The sequence below is a fragment of the Pholcus phalangioides genome, unplaced genomic scaffold, assembly GCF_987345545.1.
Source record: "Pholcus phalangioides strain wild (caught in Gottingen) unplaced genomic scaffold, Ppha-v1.0 ptg000010l_1, whole genome shotgun sequence".
Taxonomy (NCBI): Eukaryota; Metazoa; Arthropoda; class Arachnida; order Araneae; family Pholcidae; genus Pholcus; species Pholcus phalangioides.
The window spans coordinates 43,351,682-43,374,901 of NW_028301603.1; the positions used below are offsets into that span (position 1 = coordinate 43,351,682).

General features: G+C 40.1%; 1 protein-coding gene across 1 annotated transcript in view; it reads left to right on the plus strand.

The window, feature by feature from the left end:
• LOC149081541 (uncharacterized) overlaps nt 1-21,205 on the plus strand; it is a 57,913-nt gene extending 36,708 nt beyond the window's left edge. The window contains exons 2-12 of the mRNA XM_089238477.1: nt 246-1,962; nt 3,114-3,250; nt 3,357-3,478; nt 3,589-3,838; nt 3,993-4,142; nt 4,245-4,311; nt 14,837-14,883; nt 15,706-15,784; nt 16,683-16,800; nt 16,909-17,085; nt 18,736-21,205. Coding sequence (XP_089094603.1) covers nt 246-1,962; nt 3,114-3,250; nt 3,357-3,478; nt 3,589-3,838; nt 3,993-4,142; nt 4,245-4,311; nt 14,837-14,883; nt 15,706-15,784; nt 16,683-16,800; nt 16,909-17,085; nt 18,736-18,864 — 2,993 coding nt within the window. The 3' untranslated portion in view covers nt 18,865-21,205. The remainder of the gene's footprint in view (nt 1-245; nt 1,963-3,113; nt 3,251-3,356; nt 3,479-3,588; nt 3,839-3,992; nt 4,143-4,244; nt 4,312-14,836; nt 14,884-15,705; nt 15,785-16,682; nt 16,801-16,908; nt 17,086-18,735) is intronic.
• Nucleotides 21,206-23,220: the final 2,015 nt, after the last annotated feature.

The window sequence follows — 23,220 nt, forward strand, 5'->3', positions numbered from 1 at the left end:
ATCATTTTCCCACGGACTCACCAATGCCATCATTTACGTGTCATTTTTCCCTGCGTGGATTAATGAAGCATATCGCATATGTAAGATTAGTATGTGCAAAGCATTTGGTTTTCTTATTACGCACAGAAATCTAGATCGGACATCCTTTATTGGATAACCGTTAAAGCATATTATCCCAACACATTTTTACAGATGGAATGATGTTATTTCTGGTAACACCTATCCTTTTTTTCCAACCTTTCCAGGTATTTACGCACAGTACCCGACAGCAGTCAACGACACCCTTGACGGCTTGACCGTGAGGATTCCCAGAGAGATTCGAAGGGGTCACAGAGAAGGCCGCCTGACTGTACATTCCACGGATGAGCCAAGGACGTCGAGACTTTTCTTCCGTAACCGACCGCAAGAACCACTTCACGGACTCTACCGGAAAGGGTTCGCCCACAGACACGTTCCAGATTTCCGGCGGCTGCCGCTTCTCGAAGAAGCGGTCTCTCCGCCCCGCGTCAACCAATCCTTAGATGACATTATCAGCGGGATAATACACCTGCTGGGTGGTGACGTGCAGTTAACTAGTCCAGATACCAAAGCTGGCGCTTCTACGTCGTCGCATGCACCGACTTCGAAGCCTTCCCGAATCAACAACAAAGGCCCGGCTCATTTCTACGAACACGTCTCAGACACGCAGCCAGAAACGATCGCACCGACATCGATGAACACGACAAGACCCAGTAATGATGATGACGTCCCAGACACCGATTTCGCAAGCGTAAATCTGACAACAACGACAACTGCGAGCAGGTGGCTTTTCCCTGGTGACAGGGACGTCAGTTTTATACTCGGTCTCTTAAACGATACGTCGAAGGGAGAGGTTCCTAAAGCGTCGACACCTACATATGACGCAACTGCTGGCAGTGTCACGTCAACCGCGGATGATGGTTTGGTCGAAGTGTCGCCTACTGACCGTGCAACGGTACAGGCATCGTCTGTTACTCCAAATTCTTCCTATGCTGGTCAAAAATCCGACAGCACCATGTCGGATGCACAAAGCGGCACCACTTCGGATTTCCTGGTCGAAATTCAACCATCCATCACCATATTCACAACGATTCTGCCTTCTTCTAGTGAAAGTGATATTTCTTCTGCTTCTGCAACGGAGTCGATAACTCTGGGCACACGGGTGTTAGACTCGGGACCCACGAACGAATCGTCGCTGTCTCAAAGAGAATCCACGTCCGTGAGTGCAGATCATCCCCCGATCGTTCCTACGACCGAGGAACCGATATCTTCTTCGCTACATAAGCCCACGCCATCTTTTCCGACGCCGACTGGGCCAGTCACGGATTGGTTACCAGTGGACATGTTGCCCAAGTGGCCGAGCAAAACCAGTGCCAACAGGACTAGAACAACCAAAACAACTCGTACAGATGAACCCATCATAATAACCATAGTGACACAACCGAGTACTTTCGAAATGACAGTCACTCATCAGATGGGACCCACCGTCAACAGGACTAACACGCGAGTTCAAGTCCCAAAAACTACTTCTTCTGTGTCCAGTGTCATCGACAGGACTCTCGTTCCGCAATCTCATCCGGTGAAAACGCATCAACCGGTTACACCGACGAGTGCGGTTCGTACGAGCAGCGCGTCGAGGCAGAACACGTACAATGTCCCAGCTGCCCCGACTGAAGCAATAATAACAACCCAGGTCGACATAATCTACGGTAGGCCAACTATGGCTATAGACCCTCCACCAAACCCCACTGGGAAACCGCACGTCTTCACCGTGGATATATCACAGGTACGGCCGTCGAAGAAGCCTGGTCCGTATCAGAGGCCGAGGTATCCTCTGACTCCTAACGCGGGATCGAACGGTCTGAGGCCAGTCGGCCCTCCAAGACCATCCCAACCCAAACGGCCACAGGTCTACAGACCGCCACCTGACGTCCCAGAAGTGAGGTAAGTGTAATGTTCCTATATGTTGAAATTTTCAATATTATCACCAATATCACCTGGAGATTCTTACACGAGGCTTATGAGAATTCAATTGATAGTCAGCTTTTCGATTCTTCAATCTAGGATCGACGCATGCATCCTCGGTGGTGACTTTGCGCTACAAGAATTCAATTGAAAGTCGACTTCTTGATTGTTTTATCCAGAATCGGCACATGCGTCGTCGGTGACAATTGTTCAGTTGATAGTCAGCATCTTTTTGCCAAAGTTGTGAGTTGTCGATGACGACTCTACGCTATAAGAATTTTAATTGATAGTCGACTTCTCGTTTATTTCATCTAGGATCGTCGCGAACCCTGTCGGCGACTAGTCCACGTTATAAGAATTCAATTGTTAGCCGGATTATTTGTAAGATTATTTGCAAGGGCGCGGTAGCCCGATCGATAAGATGCTCGCCTAAAGTACCAAAGGATGTTTTGAGGTGTCGCGAGTTCGATACCCGGTTCGCCCTTGTCAGAAAACTTTCCTGACACAGGGGTACGACAAAAAACGGCGACTTGACCGCAGCAAAAAATTGCTACCGCAGGGAGTCAACCATCGAGAGGTTAGCGCACCAACCTCTCGATGAGTATAAAAAAAAAACAAGCCTGCCGTTCGGAATCGGCGATAAATTGTTGGTCCCGGTCTAATTAGCCCTCGTGTGCAGAAAATGACCATGGTGCGACAGAAATGATCAAATGATTATTTGTCGGTCCTTGATTATTTTATCTATGACCGACCCCTGCGATCGGCGACGACTTTAATCTAAAAACTAACGACATGAACGTTGTCGACAACGACTCCACATTATAAGAATTTTATCTACAGTCGGCTTCTCGACTCTTTCATCTAGAATCAATATATGCATCGTCGGCGATAAATTGTAGTTAATATAATAACTACAATAAATAACAGAGTTGTAATAACTCTACGTTATGAGAATTCGATTGATTACCGGCGCTTTTCGATTCTTTTCTTTAGAGTCGACAATGCATCGTCGGCGACGGTTGTACTTTATAAGAATTCAATTCATGGTCGTCTTGCTGTTGTTGAAGTTGTGTACGACTCTACATTATAAGAATTCAATCTATATTCGGCTTCTTGATTCTTTTATCTAGGATCGACACATGCGTCGTCGGTGATGACTCTACGTGCGACGTACAACTGCACGAACACTGTCGCACCGAAAGAGGCGTCAGTTCCTGTCTGTGCCGACCCGGGTTCGGACGCGCCGTGCAGAGAGGAGTGTGTTCACGTGAGTAATGATTAAACTGAAGGAAATTTTCCCTATAGCCATACAGAGCTCTCACTCACCTAAACATTCCGAATACCTTAACAACAATTCCTTGCGTAATTTTCAGCCGTGGTCTCGATGCTGTTGACGTTGAAAGTTGCCAAAGTCGGAGATCAGTCAATAGACTCGACGCTTCTGATACCAGGGACAAACGAATACAAAAGATTGCTTCTGGAAGCGAATCAAGCCGTGAGTAAAAATTCCATGACGTCCTCACCACTTCCCATGGCCACTAACGTTGAGGTCGATGATTCAATTCTATGTTGACAAACCCCTAATATCTACCTTTTTTTATATAGATGTCCACTGTCTTCGCGTACAGCCCTTTGGCAGAGGCTTTCCGTGGTACGACAGTCAATAGGTTGGTGTTCCTGGCCAATAGGATGGTTATAAATAGCACGGTACACCTCGCCGAGTCTGACGTCCGGGGATCATTGCGGCATCACATCGAGCACGCCGTGTCAGCATCCATCAGCAGGAGGTCCAATCAAGTCGGAGAGAGTCGACTCTACGTTAACGGACCTCTGAGCGCATTGGTAGAAGTCGAAGGTATGTTTCACCTGTTACCGATGGGGCTGCTCAACGACAGTGCCTCTCTCTCTCTCCATCAGGTTAAAAACTATCAGTTGGAAAGAGCGTTCATGTACAACGAGGAATGAAACGTGTTAATACTTATATATTTTTCCTCGTGTTCATTTTCCAGATCTCGACGAGTGCAGCGACACCGACATGAACGACTGCTCGGCGTTCGCGATGTGCGAAAATCTCTTCGGAACATTCCAATGCACTTGTAGCCCAGGATACACCGATAAGGCTGCCGACAACATCAGAACTGCCGGTAGACTTTGCTCTGGTAAGATTTTTCTGAATGCGAGTGTGAGACATTTACCATACAATCATGCTTCATTCCATGAGATGCCAATCTTACCTCACCAAAATGCTTCTTGTCTTACAGCTTGTGCTCCAGATTACTGCTCCGGAAGGGGCAAATGCGTTGTCGTGAACGGCAAGCAAGAATGCAGGTCAGTAAAATTTCATTTTTTACATATACTTTTCTTCCTTTCCTATCCATGACATTAAAGCAGTGGATATACATTTAATTTGTGGGCCAAAAGTTCCGTAGCCAAGTTGAATTACGTCTGAACCAGTATATTTCTGTGAACATAAACCCGAGAATTCTCATGATATGTTGACGATTCAGACAATGATTCCATACTGGTATCCGTAGCACCTTGAAATGGCACTATATTTTGGTTTTATATTTAAAAAGTAATAATTAAAATGTTAGTGGATTTTTGATAGGTGAGCATCGAGATCAGATGGGATTGCCATAGAATATTTGAAAAATTCTAATTCCATACCTAAATATGTAGCATTTAAACTCAGAAAGTTTTAAAAAATTTTGTTTTCAGTTTTGAGAGCTTTGTTTTGAGCGTGGTGACGCTCCCTATCGGAAGAATGAAAGTAAATCCTTTTCATATAAAGATGGGATTCCCCGAAAATAAGTTTTGAACTCGGATTCGGAGAGTGATGAATGTTATCTCATGAAATATTTTTGCTATGTTGATTCGAACTGATCAAAAAAGGTTCATCCATAGAGGTTCTTAACGTCTTCAAGCCATGACTTGAAATCAACAGCAAGATCAGCTCCACGATCCATGGAACTGTTGCTGTTGTTGTGTGTGTGTTTAAATTAGTGAGACCAGTGACGCAATAAGTGCATTTATTACAGTTATTACAGGACTGTGAGTGGGTTTGTGTACAACTCAGCTAGAAAGTCCCTGAGAATCAAGTTTGGACCGTGACTCGTAGCTCACGAATCCCTGACTATGAGCGAATTTATACGACCCAATAATAATATAATTTAAGCCCTTTTGAAATTAATAAAATAAAACAATGAAATCTGAGGAATCGAAAAACCGCCTGGAACCACATGTGAAAATAAAACGATAGAGACAAAACCCACTCAACTTCGCCAAATTCGAATTTCGCCAAGTATATCACTATGAATGACGTAATGGTTCATCATTAATTTCGACCAATTACGATGAGCGAAATTTTTATAGAGTCGCTAGAAAAGTAGGACTTGTTTATACGCTTCCCGGCACATTCTGAATTTTCCCGCTATTTTCAGGAAAATGTCCCGATTTTTCCAGTGTGATCGATGAAGCCAACGTAACTTTTGGTGCTTTACTAAAATCAAGGATTAAAAACCATATATTTATATATATTTAAAATTAATAAATTAATAATCACACTTTGATAATTTTTTATAACGTTTCCCCTCCCCCCATAAATTACATTTCAATCCGCTGCGATTTGCAGCGGAGCCTCACTTCTCCAACATTTCACAAATTTTCAGATTTTAGTCATAACTATAGTCCGCTCGTGGCCAACTTTGCAGTTAAGGGGGTTTCTGCGGCCTCGTCGCTGAAACTCATCTACTGAGAGCCAAGCGACGTTGCGCCTATCGACATTTTGTACTGACGAATGTCTAATCAAATTTGAGATTATATTCCAGAGACAATCAATCTTAATTAGTCTTGGCGATACTACGATTTCAAATCAACTCTTTACTATAAGATGAGCGTGATCTGGCGGTTATACCTTTCTGAGTTCTTTAATTTCTTCCTCCGTATATTACGATACGTCCATTGACGAACATTGATTATAAGTGAATTTATATGTGCAATCTATATGTAATATTTTATTTATTATTCTGAAGATATTTAATAAAATTTCCAGACACACCCATCCTCCAGGAACGCTTCGATATCTCAATGAGATGGGAAGCGGGGTGTGTTTGGTTTTCAAAGGTCAAAGTGAAGGGGAAAGCTTGTAGCCATAATATGTACAAACTTTGAGTATAAACTTATACGTACAAACTCTGGAATGCATTCTATTACATACGACAAAACACCAAAAATGTTTGAACCAATTTTTTGATACATGTTTTTGACCAAAATAATATTTCATTGGTAGAAAACATTGGTGAATAAACACGCTGATATTTTTAAGTTAGCCCAGCATTCCAATATACAGGGTCTTTATAATTAAAGTTCCACTTTGTGAAATGGCCATAAAAGGAAAACTACTGGATAAAATGTTATCAAACTTGGTAATAGTTTACAGGAGGTTATGGGATTCAATTTTCCGCAAAAAAAAAAAAAAAAAAAAAAAAAAAATAGTTCAAAACTCACCACCAGCGGAGAATGACGCTGTATGCAATATTGTTAAACGAAAAAAGACGGGTTTAAAATGTTTTTAATCATGTCGTGTCCACCATTTTCTGAAAGCAAGTTAAATCGCATTACTGCTCAACAGTAGCGCTTAGCATATCAGGAGGAATATTACGGACATGTCGGTGTATCGCATTTTTAAATTCCGCCAAATTCTTTATGTTATCACCATAAACAGTGGCTTTGAGGTAACCCCATAGCCAGAAGTCACGGGGGTTGAGGTCTGGTGACCGGGGAGGAAAAGAAATTGGGAAAGTGTCGGCTTTTTATCCGGTCATCCGTGAAATGGTGCTGAAGTAACTGTTTGACACGTGTACCCATGTGAGGTGGAGCCCCGTCCTGCATAAAAATCGTGGTGTCTAAAATGACAAGTCTCTGAAGTTCTGAAGTTCAGATATCACGAAACGTCTTAGCATCGACTCTGAGCGAGCAGCAGTCACAGTGCATGTCACGGGCCCAGCTGTAGATTGCTCTCCAAAGAAAAATGGTCCAAAGTTGTCCCGGGGATTGACGGTACCCCGTCAGAAATGTTTGATGATCAATCACACACAAATGATTGGTATGGAATCGTAGAGGGATGGATAACGCGGAAATATATTTGAAACTTAGAGAATGGGGTGGTAAGAGGACACTCGCTGAGTGTATGCTCAGCTTGTAATCTCTTATCTATGTCGATTCGTGAACATTAGTACGGTGAGCAAATAACTTTATAATAGGTACTAGCTATAATACCCGGCGCTGCCCAGGTTTTGTTCAATGAGGCTGTTAGAAACACGTGATATCTCCCTCTTTCTTTGAGGGACATGCAAACCGTGTCTAAGTAAACCAATATGGCGACTTCCTGCGACTCATGAAATAAACAAATCTAGATTTAAAGAAACATAGAAATGAATATATATTTTTTTCTTTTTTTAAGGGGCACTATGTATTTCTATCCCCCCCCCCAAACTTCAAGTTAATTATCTGCCTGTTTCAGCTTTCAAAAATGCTTAATTAAAGCTGTGGAATTTTTTCGATGTACTTTTTATGGGCCCATAATTAATTTTAAAACAACCTAAACTATATGAATTTATGCAGTTGAATATTGAAAGACAATACGGAGACATTAAGTTTCATGATTGAGAAGATATAAATAAAAAGTTGAAATCAATGTTATTGCATGAATATCCAGCTTGAAAGTAGGTTCGGGTAATTACTTCATATTCAATCTCCTGGGCTTCGTATATCTCTAAGCAAACACAATATTTCAGAAATCGGGAATTCAATACAATTTTTAAAATTATTGATGTGGCAGAAAACCCCACCAAATTTCAGCATTTCTACAGTAAAATCGGCAATTTTAACAGTGATTTCTATGAGTCTCAACCTTTTCCTGACCCTCAAAGCGATGCTGATGATGATTATGACGTGTATTCAAAAAGCCTCACTACTGAGAGTATTAAAAAATATAATTGTATTGAATAGTAGTATTGTATAGTATTGAAAGTATTGGCAAACCATTATAAAGGCATAAACTATTATACATATACTAACAGGATTAAAGAAGTGACAAACCATTGTAAAGGCATATACACGTCTGAAAAGCATTGCTGGGGAACCACGGTAACCAAAGTAAACGTTCGGAAAGTGATTGTTGAGGCCCAAAAACCATTGTTGCCCTACAGTTTTTTGCCCATTCGGGGCACTTACCCTGCTCTGATAAAAATTTAAAGTAGCCTATCGTTTAAGTCGGGTCCCATTTGGTATATATGCAAAATTTGGCGACGATCCATCTAAAATTGTAGATTTGTATAGAGAACACACACACACACACAGAAAATCAATTTTATATATATAGATAATAAAAAATACTTCACATTTTCTGCCATCTTTTTTGGGCCAAATATAAAGAAAACATCCAGTAAAAAAAAATCAAGTTAAATGGTAAAGACTATGCCTTCAACATATAATAAAAAATAATGGTTATCATGCCATATGAAAAAATGAAAATGTTGATGATGAAGACAACTGATGCTAAAATATCGTGAAAATTAGAGAAATACGATGAGTGGGAATTTTCTTTTAGCCTGATATCACAGGCTATATTAGCAGGACCACTCACATTAAAAAAAATGCAATTAATTGAAGACAAATAATATGGTTATTTTTACTGTTATCAACTTTGAATCGTTATTGAGGCTTCATGCCATAAATAAATTGAATATCAATTATATTCATACATGAGAAATCATTGTTGGAAGAAAAAGTTATACACAGAATAATTGAACTGCAGCAGTTAAAAATATATAAGGTTATCATTATTTAAATTATTCTCAGCAGATGGTGCTGTCACATAAAAATTTCAATACAGTTTATAAGAAGTTTATACTATAGAAGTTAATTCTATACTGGATTTATTTACTGGATATTATTATACAGGGACTTTATGATTAAAGTTCCACTTTGAAATGGCCATAAAAAGAAAACTACAGGACAGAATGTTATCAAACTTGGTAACAGTTTACAGTAAATCTCATGAGATTCACACACAAATTTTCCACAACAAAAAAAAGAAGGAGTTCAAAAACGTACCACTAGAAGGGAATGGCGCTGTATGCAATATTGTTAAACAACATAAGACATGATAACATCAGTATGACAGGCAGTGTAATAATTGTGTTCCGGATAATTTTCCATAAGACTTCGAGATTGCGAAAACAAGAAGCGGTTCGACGGCCAAACACAGATTTATTTACAGAACAGAAATTTGCACGTATTTACAAGCTAATCAGAGAGCTGACAACTTTCTCGCAAAGTTCAATCACAACTGACTTTGCATCGAGTCTCTCTCTATTCGAGCCTGCCATTTTGTGAGCGCTACGCTATTTATAATCGTGGTAGAAACTTCGAGAAAAAGAACATTCCACAAATTTCTATTCCCTAGTACCAGGTTTGTGGCGCCACTATCTGGGGGTAGATCTCTCTGGAATTTTCTCCTCACGCCATCCTCCAATCGCACGTCCTTGCGCTTAACGGAAACCGGTATCAACTCTCGTTGCCAACAGAAGATTGCGATAAAAATTGCGCCCATCTGTCCGCCATAGTTCGTAACAATTGGACCATTTTTCTTTGAAGAGCAAGCGATAGTTGAGTCCGCGACATGCACTGTGACTGCTGCTCGCTTAAGAGTCGATGTTAAGATGCTTCTTGATACCTGAACTTCAGCGACGTGGCATTTTAGACACCACGATTTTTATGCAGGACGGGCTCCACCTCACATTGATACATGTGTCAAACAGTGTTTCAGCACCATTTCACGGATGACCAGATAATAAGCCGACACTTCCCCATTGTTGCCCCCCCCCCTGGTCACCAGACTTCAACTCCTGTCTATGGGTTTACCTCAAAGCCACTGTTTACGGCAATAATAAACAATTTGGCGGAATTGAAAAATGCGATACACCGACATGTCTGTAACATTCCTCCTGTTATGCTAAGAGAGCCGCTGTGGTGGTCGAGTGGTCATAGTGACGGGCTCGCATCGCGAGGATCCGGGTTCGAACCCCACCGGCGCCACAGTGGTGGTCGGTTGAAGTTGGTTTTCTGTGGTTTCCAACTTCAAGGCGCAAATGCGAGCCGATCTTCCCGTTAAAAAGTCTCGCCACAGAGAGCAACAGGCCTGCAACGTTACAAATATTCAATCATTACACTTCACTCACAATTTGAAGTATAGATGGCAGCACTGAAATATCAAACACAACACTAGCTACACGCTCAGACTGTTAGATACACTCATTTTGTCCCAGACTCTGCCACGAAGCTGGGCTGGAAGAGATCTCGGCAACGGGATAAGTCCGGTGGCAGAGCCCCTGGCGTTCATTCATTGTTATGCTAAGAGCTACTGTTGAGAATGCAGTAATGCGATTTAACTTGCTTTCAGAAAATGGTGGACGCCACATCGAACATGCTTTATAACACGTTTTAGAAACGATTAAAAACATTTTAAACCGATGTCTTCATGTCTTATTACGTTTAACGATGTTACATACAGCGCCATTGCCCACTGATGGTGAGTTTTTGAATTTTTTTATTTTTATTATTTTTTTTTTTTGCGGAAAATTGAATCCCATTACCTCCTGTAAACTATAACCAAGTTTGATAACATTTTGCCCGGTAGTTTTCCTTATATGGCCAATTCAAAGTGGAACGGCGATTTTGGCGATATGACTTTCGACGATATAGAGCTAAATGTGGAAGTAGGTGCTATGGATTATTCACGATTGGTAACCAACATATTTTTCTTGTTTATGGTTTTAAACTCAATCTGTTAGTTTTAAACAATATATTTTTCTGTATTTTTTCCAAAATCATAGATAACACTAAAAACTTCTATATACAGGGCGTCCATAATTAAAAGACCCTATTTTAATGTAGCCTACAGGCGAAACCAGTCATCAGAAAAGTGTGGAATTTTGTTTAGGACTTCATGAAATGATGGGAATTTGTTTCAGGGGAAAAAAAAATAAGTTGCACATGTCACCACCAAAGGGCGTTTCACTTTGATTACCTGTAGTAAACACGTAAATTTATGTGTTGTCACGCAACAGCTGTTATAAAACCTAGAAACTTCCGCGGAGATCTTGTTTCTCAATGTGTTTGCTGCTCACACAATGACGGTAAGTTTACGAGATTGGGTTTTCTTGGTCAAATTGTTATACCAAAACAGCAATTCCGCAGTAATTGCTGTACGGAAATATCGGACTTGGAAGAGAATTCGAAAAGGTTCAATGAATGTTAAAAACCTTCGGAGTATGATGTTGGCTGTTCGTCGTGAAAGAGGAAAAAACCCCGTTTCTATAGACGCTGTTTCGCTTCAGGTGGAAGAGGACAGGCCTTCAAATTCTCGTGTTAGCATTAGTGTCAGGCGTGTAGCACAAGCGTTAGATAGTCCACGTTCGACTGTACATAAAATCATGCGGATTACGCGTACAAACTTTCACTTGTGCAGCGGTTGCTTCCACATGATTATGACGCTCGACTCCGGTTCTCACTGCAGTTTTTAGCTCGCGTTGAGGGCGATTCAGAATGGCCTTGGAATATCCTCTGGACAGACGAAGCGCATTTTCACTTGGATGGTGCAGTCAATACTCACAACTGCCGAATTTGGGAACCAGAGAATCCGCACGCTATCTTAGAGGTGCCGCCGTTGCATTCACTAAAGTGACGGTATGGTGTGTGGATTTACTGCATCATTTATTCTCGGTCCCTACTTCTACGAGGAGTTGCGTTCTACAGTTACAGTGACATGTTCGATCACCAGGAAGCGATATGCATTGCTGTTACAGAACGGAATTGTTCCGGCTCTGCAAGCACGCCACTGCCTTGCAGACACAATCTTTATGAAAGACGAAGCTCCTGCACACATTGAAGTGTGTGCTAAGAACATTGGCGTACGCAGGGTAGGGAGAGGGTTTGGGGTTCTAACCCCTTCCCCCCTTGAGCCACGATTATAGTGTTATTTTGCAGGAAAAAAAAGTAAACCCCCCTCAGAAGGGAAAAAATCTGAAACCTCCACCTCGAGAAAATTCTGCGTACGCCTATGGTTTAGAATGTTCTTAAAACACATTTTACAGAAGAACGTGTCGTCATCAGCCGGCACTTTCCTAATCTATGGCCTCCCCGATCTCCGGACCTTAATCCATGCCATTTTTGGCTTTAGGGCAGCATTTGAAACACTGGTAAGCCGTGACAATCCAAGAACTTTATTTGACCTTAGGGCCCTTTCACACGGAGCGGATGCGGATGCGGACGCGGATGCGGGTCCGGAAGAAGTTTTAACAATTGGAATATACTGCGCCTTTCAGACGAGCCGAAAAATCTCCGCACCTAGGAAATGTTCATGCGGGTCCGGACGTCGTCCGCATGTGTCAAAACCTAAGTGCGGGCTCCGCATCCGCACATAGAAGTTTTGACAATAGGTTTATTCGGGGCTATTCAGACGATGCGGATGCGGAGCGAATTCGTCCGCATCTTTGGGTACTTTTTGAAGGTGATTTTTCACGGAATTTTTTTTAATTATTTGCCATAATGATAAAATGACCATCATAAAACACCATATGATGGTCCCTGCTCATTAATATAATGTGCCTACATACGTCTATCCCTTTGTTTCGTTCTGAGATTGAGATATAGCAACTTTAACTGCCTTTTGTCCATACTTTACAATTTTATACAATAAAACCTGTCAACAACGGCCACTGACGGAACAAAAATGATAAGCCGTTCTGTGCATTACGAATATTTAATTGACTACATACTTTAATAACTTTTAAATTTAATTTAAAAATTTTAATTTTTTTCTTTTTAAATTTTTTAAATTATTTAAAAAATATAAATATTTGAAATATTATTTTAAATATTTGTTAATTTTTTTTAATTTTTTAACTGTTAATTTTTTTAAACTTTAAAAAAAATACTTTTATTAAACAACGTTATCCACGTACGGCGTTCACTCAGGGCCGGATTAAGACGTTTGAAGACCCTAGCACTTGAATATTTTTGGTGGTTCCCCCGATACCTACAAGTTTATTTTACTCGATATTCAGTCTATAAACTTAAAAAAATGAAATTTTATACTTCAGAAGTGAGACTAATCTAAGGATGGGATTTCACTCTAAAAGGTTTATGAAAGTTATTTTATAAAACTTGAAAAAAGCAACTAATAAATTTATCGGTTGCATTTGCTCTAATGCAACCGATAAATTTATTAGTTGCTTTTTTTTAAATAATTGTTATAAAATTTTTATAGTGTAATCCGGCCGGGATTATACTATAAAGTTTTATAAAAGAACTTTTATGAAAGTTGAAAAATTCAACCAATAGGCGCATCGGTTGCATTCCAGAAAATGCAACCGGTGCACACACGCACACACATTTTGCATTCAAAAAATTCAACCAATAAGATAATATTTGTTGAATTTTTCACGTTTTATCAAAGAGCTTTTACAAAACTTTTATAGTGTAATCCCGGCCTAAGGCTGGTATTACACTATAAAACTTGAAAAATGTAATCAATAAACACATCTGTTACATTCGAGCGAACTTAACTGATCGGCCTATCGGTTGCATTTTTCAAGTTTTATAAACTAACTTTTATAAAACTTTTATACTGTAATCCCGGCCTAAGACAAAATTGTGATGTGAATATTTCTAAGCACAGACATTTTGAACGTCCCCAACCCTCCCCTTTTTTTCTACTTGCAAATTCTTTGATATCTCCTGAATTTTTTTTTTAGGAACATATTAGTTTCGGATGTTTTTGGATTGGATTTTTCGAACATTGGATGTTTTCGGAATTTTTCTTTCATATTTTTCCGGAAAGACAGATTTGTTTTCAAAATCTTTTGAAAATATTTCAAGACATTTTCTCCCATCGACTACTTGTGAGGATCGGAATGAAGATATCTTTATTCCCATATTCTATGTGGCTCTAGATTAAACCACCAAAGAATGCCTCTAGGCTGCCTATGGGCACTGAATCAGGGGTGAAGGAGAAAAACAGTTACAAAAATTGCGAAAAAATAGTTTTTATGCACGAATTTCAACCTAAAGATGCGGGCGAAACACCCGCATCTTCAGTGCTCGTGTGAAAGGGTATGCGGACCCGCTTCCGCATCCGCATCCGCTCCGTGTGAAAGGGGCCTAAGGCAGCATTTCACGCCACGTGCTGAACATTTCCCCACACACACTTCGGTCAGTTGTGGAACATGCCCGCTTGCGATTTCACGTGGTATCTGGAAATGATGGCCATCATGTGGAACACGTCTTGTTGCAGTAACAATTGTGAAAGGGTTTAACAATTGGGTAAAAATGTAAACGTTTGCCTAAGTGTGTCATTTCCTAATAAAACGCCCTCTGGTAGCGACACGTGCAACTAATCTCCCCTGAAACAAATTCTCATCGCTTCATGAAGTCCTCCACGAAATTTCACAATTTTCTGATGACTGGTTTCCCCTGTAGGCTACTTTAAAATAGGGTCTTTTAATTATGGACGCCCTGTATATATGCTTCTCAAAAACTTCCGATATGCGGAATATATTCTGCGGTGCGAGAATACATTCTCTACCCTTCCCTTCACTGCAACGTTCGTCGCCACGAACAAACTATAGCAGTTTGTTCTCCTTTGGCATTGTTTTTGGCGACATTTGGTGATTAACCGTTTTTTTCTCTCAGAAGTATGGTCAGCCTATGATTAAAACGCAGGGAAAACTTTTTCATGCATGAATTCAAGTGAATGTTTTGATTAATTTTGAAACCCTTCAATTCACAGATGCCGAGGGAATTACAGCGGTGCGAGATGTCAGATAGACAGCGAAGGTATAATTTCAATATTAATAGTACTATACAGCTGTTTCTGTGCATGTGTTACGGTAAAGGCCCTCCGAAGACCGGTAAGAGACCTAGGTTTTACCAAAACGAGAGTTGGTAAAAGACCAAAATACGCTTGTAAACGTTTTCATTTGGACTTTTACTTCGTTAAAAGCCCGATTAACCATTATTATTTGACTCTTGTTAATTAATAATTTTAATGATCTAATAATTAACTATTGAATTAATCAACCACCTAGTAATTATTAGTTCCAGCGTTAACTAAATGACTAATTTTCATCAGGTAATTAATTGATTGATTTAAAGCTTATACCTAAAAACCCGTTTTAAAAGAATCAGTTTACTATCGATTGATTGTCATGATGATTATTGATAGTTGGAGTTGATTAATTAATTAAAGTTAATAACTGAAATCAATCAGCGTCAAGAGTAAATTTATAAATTGTAATTAATAATTGCTTAATCAGTGTCAGGAATTGATAAGTTAATGGCAGTTAATTTATTCATTTGTTATTACTAATTAATCAATAAGTGCCAGGTACTAATGAGTTCTCATGATGGTATTTATTCTTTAAACACGGACTTTGACTTGGTAAAAGTCAGAAATGAAAACACCTATTAGCGTATTTCGGGCTTTTACCAACTCGCCTTACTATTAGTAAAAACCTAGGTATTACCGGTTTTCTCGGGTTTTTTACCGTGACATATGCGCATTTATAAAAATACTAAATTCACTGGTAAATATTAAAAGGAGTGTCTTATATATGTTTACATGCTGAAATTATTGTTCTGCGTATCTTTTCTATCCAGTCGTTGGAGTATCAGTCGGAGTTTCCCTGATTGCAGTCATCGTAATAGCCATAACAGCCATTTGTCTATACATGTGGAAGTAAGTATGACACTTTCCGTTAGTAACCGTTTCATTTCGTAATCAGAGGCAGGTTTATGGGGGGTATATTGCTGCTCTCTCTCTCTCTCTGTTCGCCCATTATAGTGTAATTTTCTTGAACACATTATATCAGATGTGCCGTCCAGGGCAGTGGCGTCGGTGCCGGAGCACCCGCAGTATTTTTTAGCAGAAGACTGAGCACTCCTAAAATTAATACAGAAATCAAAATGCAATGTATAATCAAACTGAGCACCCATAGGTCTTAAAATATTGTCAATGCCTCTCGTCCTAGGCTATATCCCGCTTAGCCCCACGCCAAGTACGGATCCAGACCAGGGGGAGATCGCCCCCTTCCAAGAGTCGAATAAAGTGAGGAAAAAAAACCTGTCTCGTGAAATACGGGACAATCGAATGAACTTACGCAATAGATCGCCTCTCTCTATTGTACATTACTCTGAATCTGCACGTGGTCCCGCTCGTACAAATACTTTTCTATCTCAGTCACACACTTGATCACTCCCATGACCACATACCCGTAGGTCACTCGCCAAGTCCCTTGCTCTCTAGGAAGACATGGATTTGTGTGTTTTTTCGCCTGTGGCCTACACAAATTTGGCCGCCCTTTCTTTTTAAGAGCCTGGCAAGGACTTCACAAGCAGTAATAAATAAATTTTAGTCTAATTTTCTTGACCACTCATTCCTCGAATTTGCTGCCCTGGGCTATATCCCGCTAAGCTCTCCTGTAAATACGCCACTGCTTGTAACCTTTCAATGTGTGTGTGAAGTCAATAATACCGCTCTAACGCCAAGAGCACTTTATAGCCGTTCTATGCTTTCTGTACGGCATGTGTCCCATGGGCAACATCATTAATATTTTTATTGTCCTTGTTTTCTCCAGCCGAAGGTGGAAGCAAGCTCAGCAAAAGACAGCCAAGCACGTTGGCTACCGTCTGCAAACTCTAGCCGATCACGTGAGATATGGTGCTGCGGCTGGTCCGCTCGGCGGTACATACATGGTCTGTATAATTTTAATTCAATTATAGAAAACCGCATTTGCTAGAACTGTCTGTGTTTTGTGAATGACCGACACAGTAATTTGCAGCAACGTGTTGTTTGGATTTCAGTCTGCGGAGCCTCCGATGAGGATTCCGCCTCCACCACCGCCACCGATTACGCCATCAGCTAGTCAACTGTACTCGATGCCAACTCTTCCGATGACGAGTCGCCAGGAGAGGAGATACGTCTACGAGGACGACATCAACCCTTACGGGCGTATCATTAGGACTCTGCAAAAGTCCAACGTGAGTCACCATTGCATATTTTGGTCTCTTTTCACACCAATCATAAATATTATGGAGCGGTAGTCAATTATTTCCAGCTTCGACCTATCGTGTCCCGTCAACTGACTGCCGTTATAACCCCTTTGCGGGAATCGGGCTGCACCAGAGACATTGATGGACTGGGAACATCCCGCTACACATCTCCAAGAGGAGATTTCAGATTCCCAGAGACAATGCGACTTGGACAGTGTCGATGAATCTTATCGTTAAAAGGGGCGCATGAAGGATAAAGGGTAAAAAGAAAAATGTTCCCATTAATTGACAAACATATGCTAATAACGTGGGGCCTACTAGCAAGACACTCTTAAAAAGCCCCGTGGGCACCAGGCAATAGATGTTCACTATCCACCCCCAACTCTCGAAACACTAGCTTGCCAGTTCCCAAATTCTGCTCCAGAGTGGCGCCGTGGTAAGATGCTCGTCTACCAGCATGAAGATTTCCGGCAGGTCTGCTCCTGGGTGAAGAGCATAGACAACAAGTTCTTTCCCGACGAACCTGAGGCACCCACCGATAGATGGCGCCTTCGTTTCCAACCCAAATGTATCGGATGTAAATTGCTATATGCCGATATGACCATAGTTGGTGTGCGGCAAAGTAGTAGTTTACAATATTACCAAATCCTATTACCACGACGCCCCACAGTGCACTTGAGGCCCTCGGGTCGTTACCGGTGGGCCCATGAGATAAGATGGCCTTGCATACTAGCCCATGTAGAAAGGCTAAAACTACCGTGGACAGGATAGCAAACGTCAAATCCATATTAGGGTGAAACCTAACCTACGTTTGCGGTGTTTTCCAGTGTTGAATTGCTGTACGGTGTACACTAGGAAAAAGTAGACTTTTAATGTTACCATACAGAGCAGTTTCTCAGTATTCAATCATAACACATCACTCACTTCCGAAACATGGATGGCAGCACTGAAAAAAATCAAACACAACACTACATACGCACTCAGACCGTTAGGTACACACACAGTTACACTTCCGGCACAACTCACTAGGTAGTAAATTGCCCATAGAAGGTGATAGACCTGAGTTGTGCTCGGTTTGAAAGAAAAGAAAAAAAGAAAGAAAGTGTTCCTCAGAGTGTGCGTCAAGACTCCGCGAACGTCGCCAAACTTGATCAAAAGCGTCACGACGAGTCGAAGATATTAAGGTAATGTGTGGGCCTCGGGGGTTGAAAAAAGAACACGTTTATCCACTTCATACAATTATTATTTTCATTAAGGCACCGTAGGCCAAAGCTCCATTAAGAGTTTTCAAGTAGCTTCGCCGTAGGCATACAAGGAGGCCGTGGGTGTTAAGTTCGAGAATCAATCATATACACAACTTTACGCATGGTCCCCACATCCTGGAGCAGGGCCCCCAGACCAGACTTTCCACGGGCTCTTTTATAGTGAATTTATCAGGCTGAATTACACTTTCATTGAAAGGGTTTTTCATGGTTTAGTGGGCCGCATGTGGTCATGAATCAATGTAACGGGCCCCCATGTGGTAACTATTTACTCTTCCAGTCGTGTGCAAAAGGATACATTCTCAGTACTTATTTTTATTTTTTGAAAAAAATGTTTTTCTTGTATAACCAATGTTTGTAACCTTGTACATTCCAGAACCACCTGAGTCAGTACGACACCCTGAGCTCAGATTGTGGCTCATCGGAGGAACTCGGCTTCCCATCTGTGCCAAGCAACTCGTTCATATACCACGGGTCATCGTTCCCAGAAAGAGCTTACAGATGAGAGAACCTTGCTTCGTCGACGTGACAGAATGTACAGATTTTGAAAGACTCTTTAAAACATGAATGCTGCATTATTTAATGTTTTAAAATATTAAAATGTTTTCAAATCTATCTGGATCATAGATTTATGGAACTACAGAATCTATAAATCACAAGATTTTCACTATAATTTGAATGACGCATGTGCGTAGAAGCTGTCATACATACAGCACTTATATCTTGTAAGTCTGTGAAAGATGGCGTTCAGGGCTGGTAACGTGTGATAACGTGCCGTTTGGTTCAGACTATTGTAGGAATCGCCTACTTCATGCGGCTTATGTTTAGTCAGTTCTGTAAATGCTTGTTGCATGTCTATGTCGCGCGGACTTATTGCACGCATGGGCCATGTTTTTGGATATAATGCCTGTACAACCTTAAACATTTTGTGTCATGTATGCATAAGACCTGACCCAGGGTGATGTTTCAGGAGGGCCAACCAACTGTAGGTTCGTAAAAAAGTTCTATATTTTACGGGACAGACCAATTTTACCTGTATTTTTATCCAGCTCTTGGGAGGTGGGATCGCCCCCTTTGGATCCACGCCTGTTTGTATGTTAAAATTGTATAAGTGTCACATGGCTGTGTTCACTGGAAGAGTTTAAACTACAATCGCATGTTAAAGGATTAGAGATCGACAAGTATTGGTTAAAATCCTCAATTTAACAAATCCGCTTCTATCTTCAATCCTTTCACCCGCGTTTTAAATTGTGTTGGTGAATATGGCCGATATTCATTTAGACATCTTTTATGTTGTATTAAAGGACGAGGCAACATTTGGCACAGACTTTTTTTTAAGCATGCTAACTGGTGCAGTTTTTGACCTACAAGAAACTTGTATGACCTACAAATTTCTTGTATGTATTTCATGATTTTGCATGCACGAAAGGTTTTTCACTGTAGCAGTCACACGCACTCATCAAATGAAGAGAGAGAAAAAAATAGTCACAGGCGAGTTTTGACCCTTTTCTGTTATCGATTATGACTGCCAAAACTACGTAGGTTTTGGAAATCGATTAAATGAGAAAAAAGTCTCAGGGGCATTTGAAATTATTTGTGGCCAACTCTCTACCACCATTGGTTTCCAGAAAGAGCTGCAAGACACCATCGCAAACCTGCATGTGCTTACACGACCATTCTTAATCCTCATGCGACAACTCAGAGCTTCTAAAATCTGCATGTGGTTTACACAAGCTTCCTGAACCTGTATGCGACTCTCACAGATATTCTTCAATCTGCCTGTAGGTCCTTCCAAGGTTCCAAAAGTGGCATGTGGCCCATTCGAGCTTTCTGAACCTGTATGAGGATCCCTTCAAGGTTTCAAAATGTATGTAGCTTACTCGAAAAACCTGAATCTACACATTGCCTCTTTCGCAAGACTTGCAAAGCCTTCACTTTATGAAAACTTGCATTTTATATAGACTCTAATTTATCGATGAGAATATCAGTATATATTTCTCGAACGATCTTCTACATGCTGTTTACAATACCAATGAATATGAACTGCTCATACATCAATTGAACAAGTAAAAGTTGCCACAAATACTTTCAATCTATCGTGTTAGTAATGATTATCTTCAGAGGTATATTAAGTGTTTCAGACCTATGGGTATACGAATTGAGTTTCACGTGAAGGATTTTGATTTGTGAATTAATTCTGAGGATGCTTGTCCACATGTTACAAAATTCTAAGGGTGCTCGATCACTGACAGCACCAACGGCTCCAACATTACTGATTATCTTGTCTATGTGGAGTTATCATTAGAGTTATGGTGTGACTATATGTGTATCACCAAATTCAAACTTTTAAAATGATCATTCTTAAACATGGTGATGGTGCACACCTTTATCCCTCTAAAATCTAACATGAACCCAAAAAAGCAATGTACAATCTATCTTCCAGCGAAGCATCTACCATGATATATACACCCCTATCTATTAGTGAGCTTTCCAGTGGTGATTCTTCAATCACAGAATAAATATGACTCCAAAAATACCCGTGTATACAAATATAGTAAATCATTTAATTTGTCTTGGTATTCCAATAAAACAGTTATATTTTGTATTTGACTTTACATGTGTGCAACATTATATACAGAGTTGAACTCTGGGAGGATGTTTTTAACTGGTCTGTACATATATCATAGGCTACTTTTTTTATGTACTTTTGCCATGTGTGCGTTATGTAGATATTACTATATAGATTTACTTTGTAGCCTAGACATGTGAATGATATATGTAAATTATTATTTTTATACAAGATGCACTTGAAGACATAAATAAAGTTATATATTTATTTGAACAACTACCAATGTGTGGACTGTTTATTCTATCAAAATTTCAAAACTTAAATTTCACAAATAGTCTGAGATAAGTCTGTATGAAAAGAGCCCTCACTCCCGTTTTGAAAATCATCGAAAGTGTTTCAAACCTGTGGGTGCTCAGAGTCTAATATGCAAGATTTTGATTTCTGAATCAATTGTTAGTGCTCAGCTTAATGCTGCAAAATACTGGGTTCGAACACCTACAGCTCAAAGATATAACCGAATTTAACAACCTTCTAAGCTCTTCATTAGAGATGGGAGAAGTTTGAAGCAACTCCCGGTAGAGGCAGAGATGAGTTTTTTCCTTCCTTAAAAAATTAACATCTCAAATAATAAATCTTGTATTAACAAGTGGAGAGCGACATTCATGTCAAAAACCTATAGTAACAAGAACTGTCTTGTGGTAGATAAACAAATATGGATATGGTATCTCTCTATTACTGCCACTATCTTCTGAACTTTAGGAGAAATGTCAGTTCTATACCCCATAGAGCAAAAGTCTTTCACAGTTTTTGAGTCAAACTGTGCTACTTACAAGAAAAGCCGATTCCAACAGACATAATTCTCTAAAACTCAGGGATTTGAAAACTCAAGTTCTTACTAAGTAAATGATCTTTCCTGAAATCGTTTTCTTAAATTTCTAGAACTTGAAAGACTACAGTGACTCACCTCAGAAAAGGCCCCACTTGCAGCAGAACTCCAACATAATCTTGACAATAATGCTAAATCCTTAGATATCTTATTGGAGGATTCAAAAAAAGATCCTTTTCTTTCATTCAAACCAAGCACACCTCAGATCTATCACCTCACCATCTATGGGCGATTTACTACCTAGTGAATTGTGCCAGAAGTGTAACTGTACGTGTACCTATAACAGTCTGAATGCGTATGCAGTGTTGTGTTTGGATTTTTAGTGCCCCCATACATATTTCAGAAATGAAGTGAGTGATGTGTTATGATTGAATTACATTCATGCTGTTTGTAGAGGTCTGTTGCTCTCTGGGGCGAGACTTTTTAAAGGGGAGATCGGCTCACATTTGTGCGTTGAAGTTTGGAACCGAAGAAAACCACTTTCAGCTTACCAACACAGTGGTGGTCGGCTGAAGGTGGTTTTCTGTGGTTCCCAACTTCAAAGCGCAAATGTGAGCTGATCACGCCTTTAAAAAAAATCTGGGAGTAAAAAAATTAAGATAATCACATCTAGCCAAAATGCTCAGTGGATGTTCTATTCAGCATCATGGTATGTCTATAGCAGTAAGAACTATCCCCCCCCCCCTCCAAGACTCAGATACATCTTTGACTTCAATCTTATTAGATTACTCACCACCTATTAGTCAAAGCGAATCGCTGCTATGGAATCTGACAATGTGAATGAAATTCAATAACCTCTATAGTTATAGATTTCTGGTTAATTGCATCTCTGATGACTAGTCATATGTCACTGGGTTATCTGCTGTACATGTTTTTGTTTGCATTTCTTTTTCAAAAATGTTTTGAAATTCTGGAATGTATATCGGATGCACTATTTTATTTTGCATTTTAAACATAGAATTTACCTTTCTCATGGTGGCTTTTACAGTTAGAAATCCAGTAGGATATGGACTGAGCCATTACATGGTTAAACAGTAAGAACTATTCATGTCAATCAACTTCAACAAGCAATACACTTATAAATAACGTTCCTCACTTTTTTAGACAACAAGTCATTTGATAATTTCTGAAGTATCGCCATCATTTTATATACAGGAGAGCTATTCTGACTGGGACATAAAATTAAAAGTTGCTCAATTCCTAATTTCTCAATGGTTCTGTGCTTCTATGCCTTTCGAACACAGATCAGCTGAACTGAACCAACAAGATAAGCATTCAGCTCTGAAGCACAATATTAGCCTATACTGTATAACTGGAAAAGAGCTAGATGTCATACAAAATGCCATCAGGACATCTCAAATTTCTTACTAAAAAAAGAGACATTGTGAATAAACATTAATTCAATA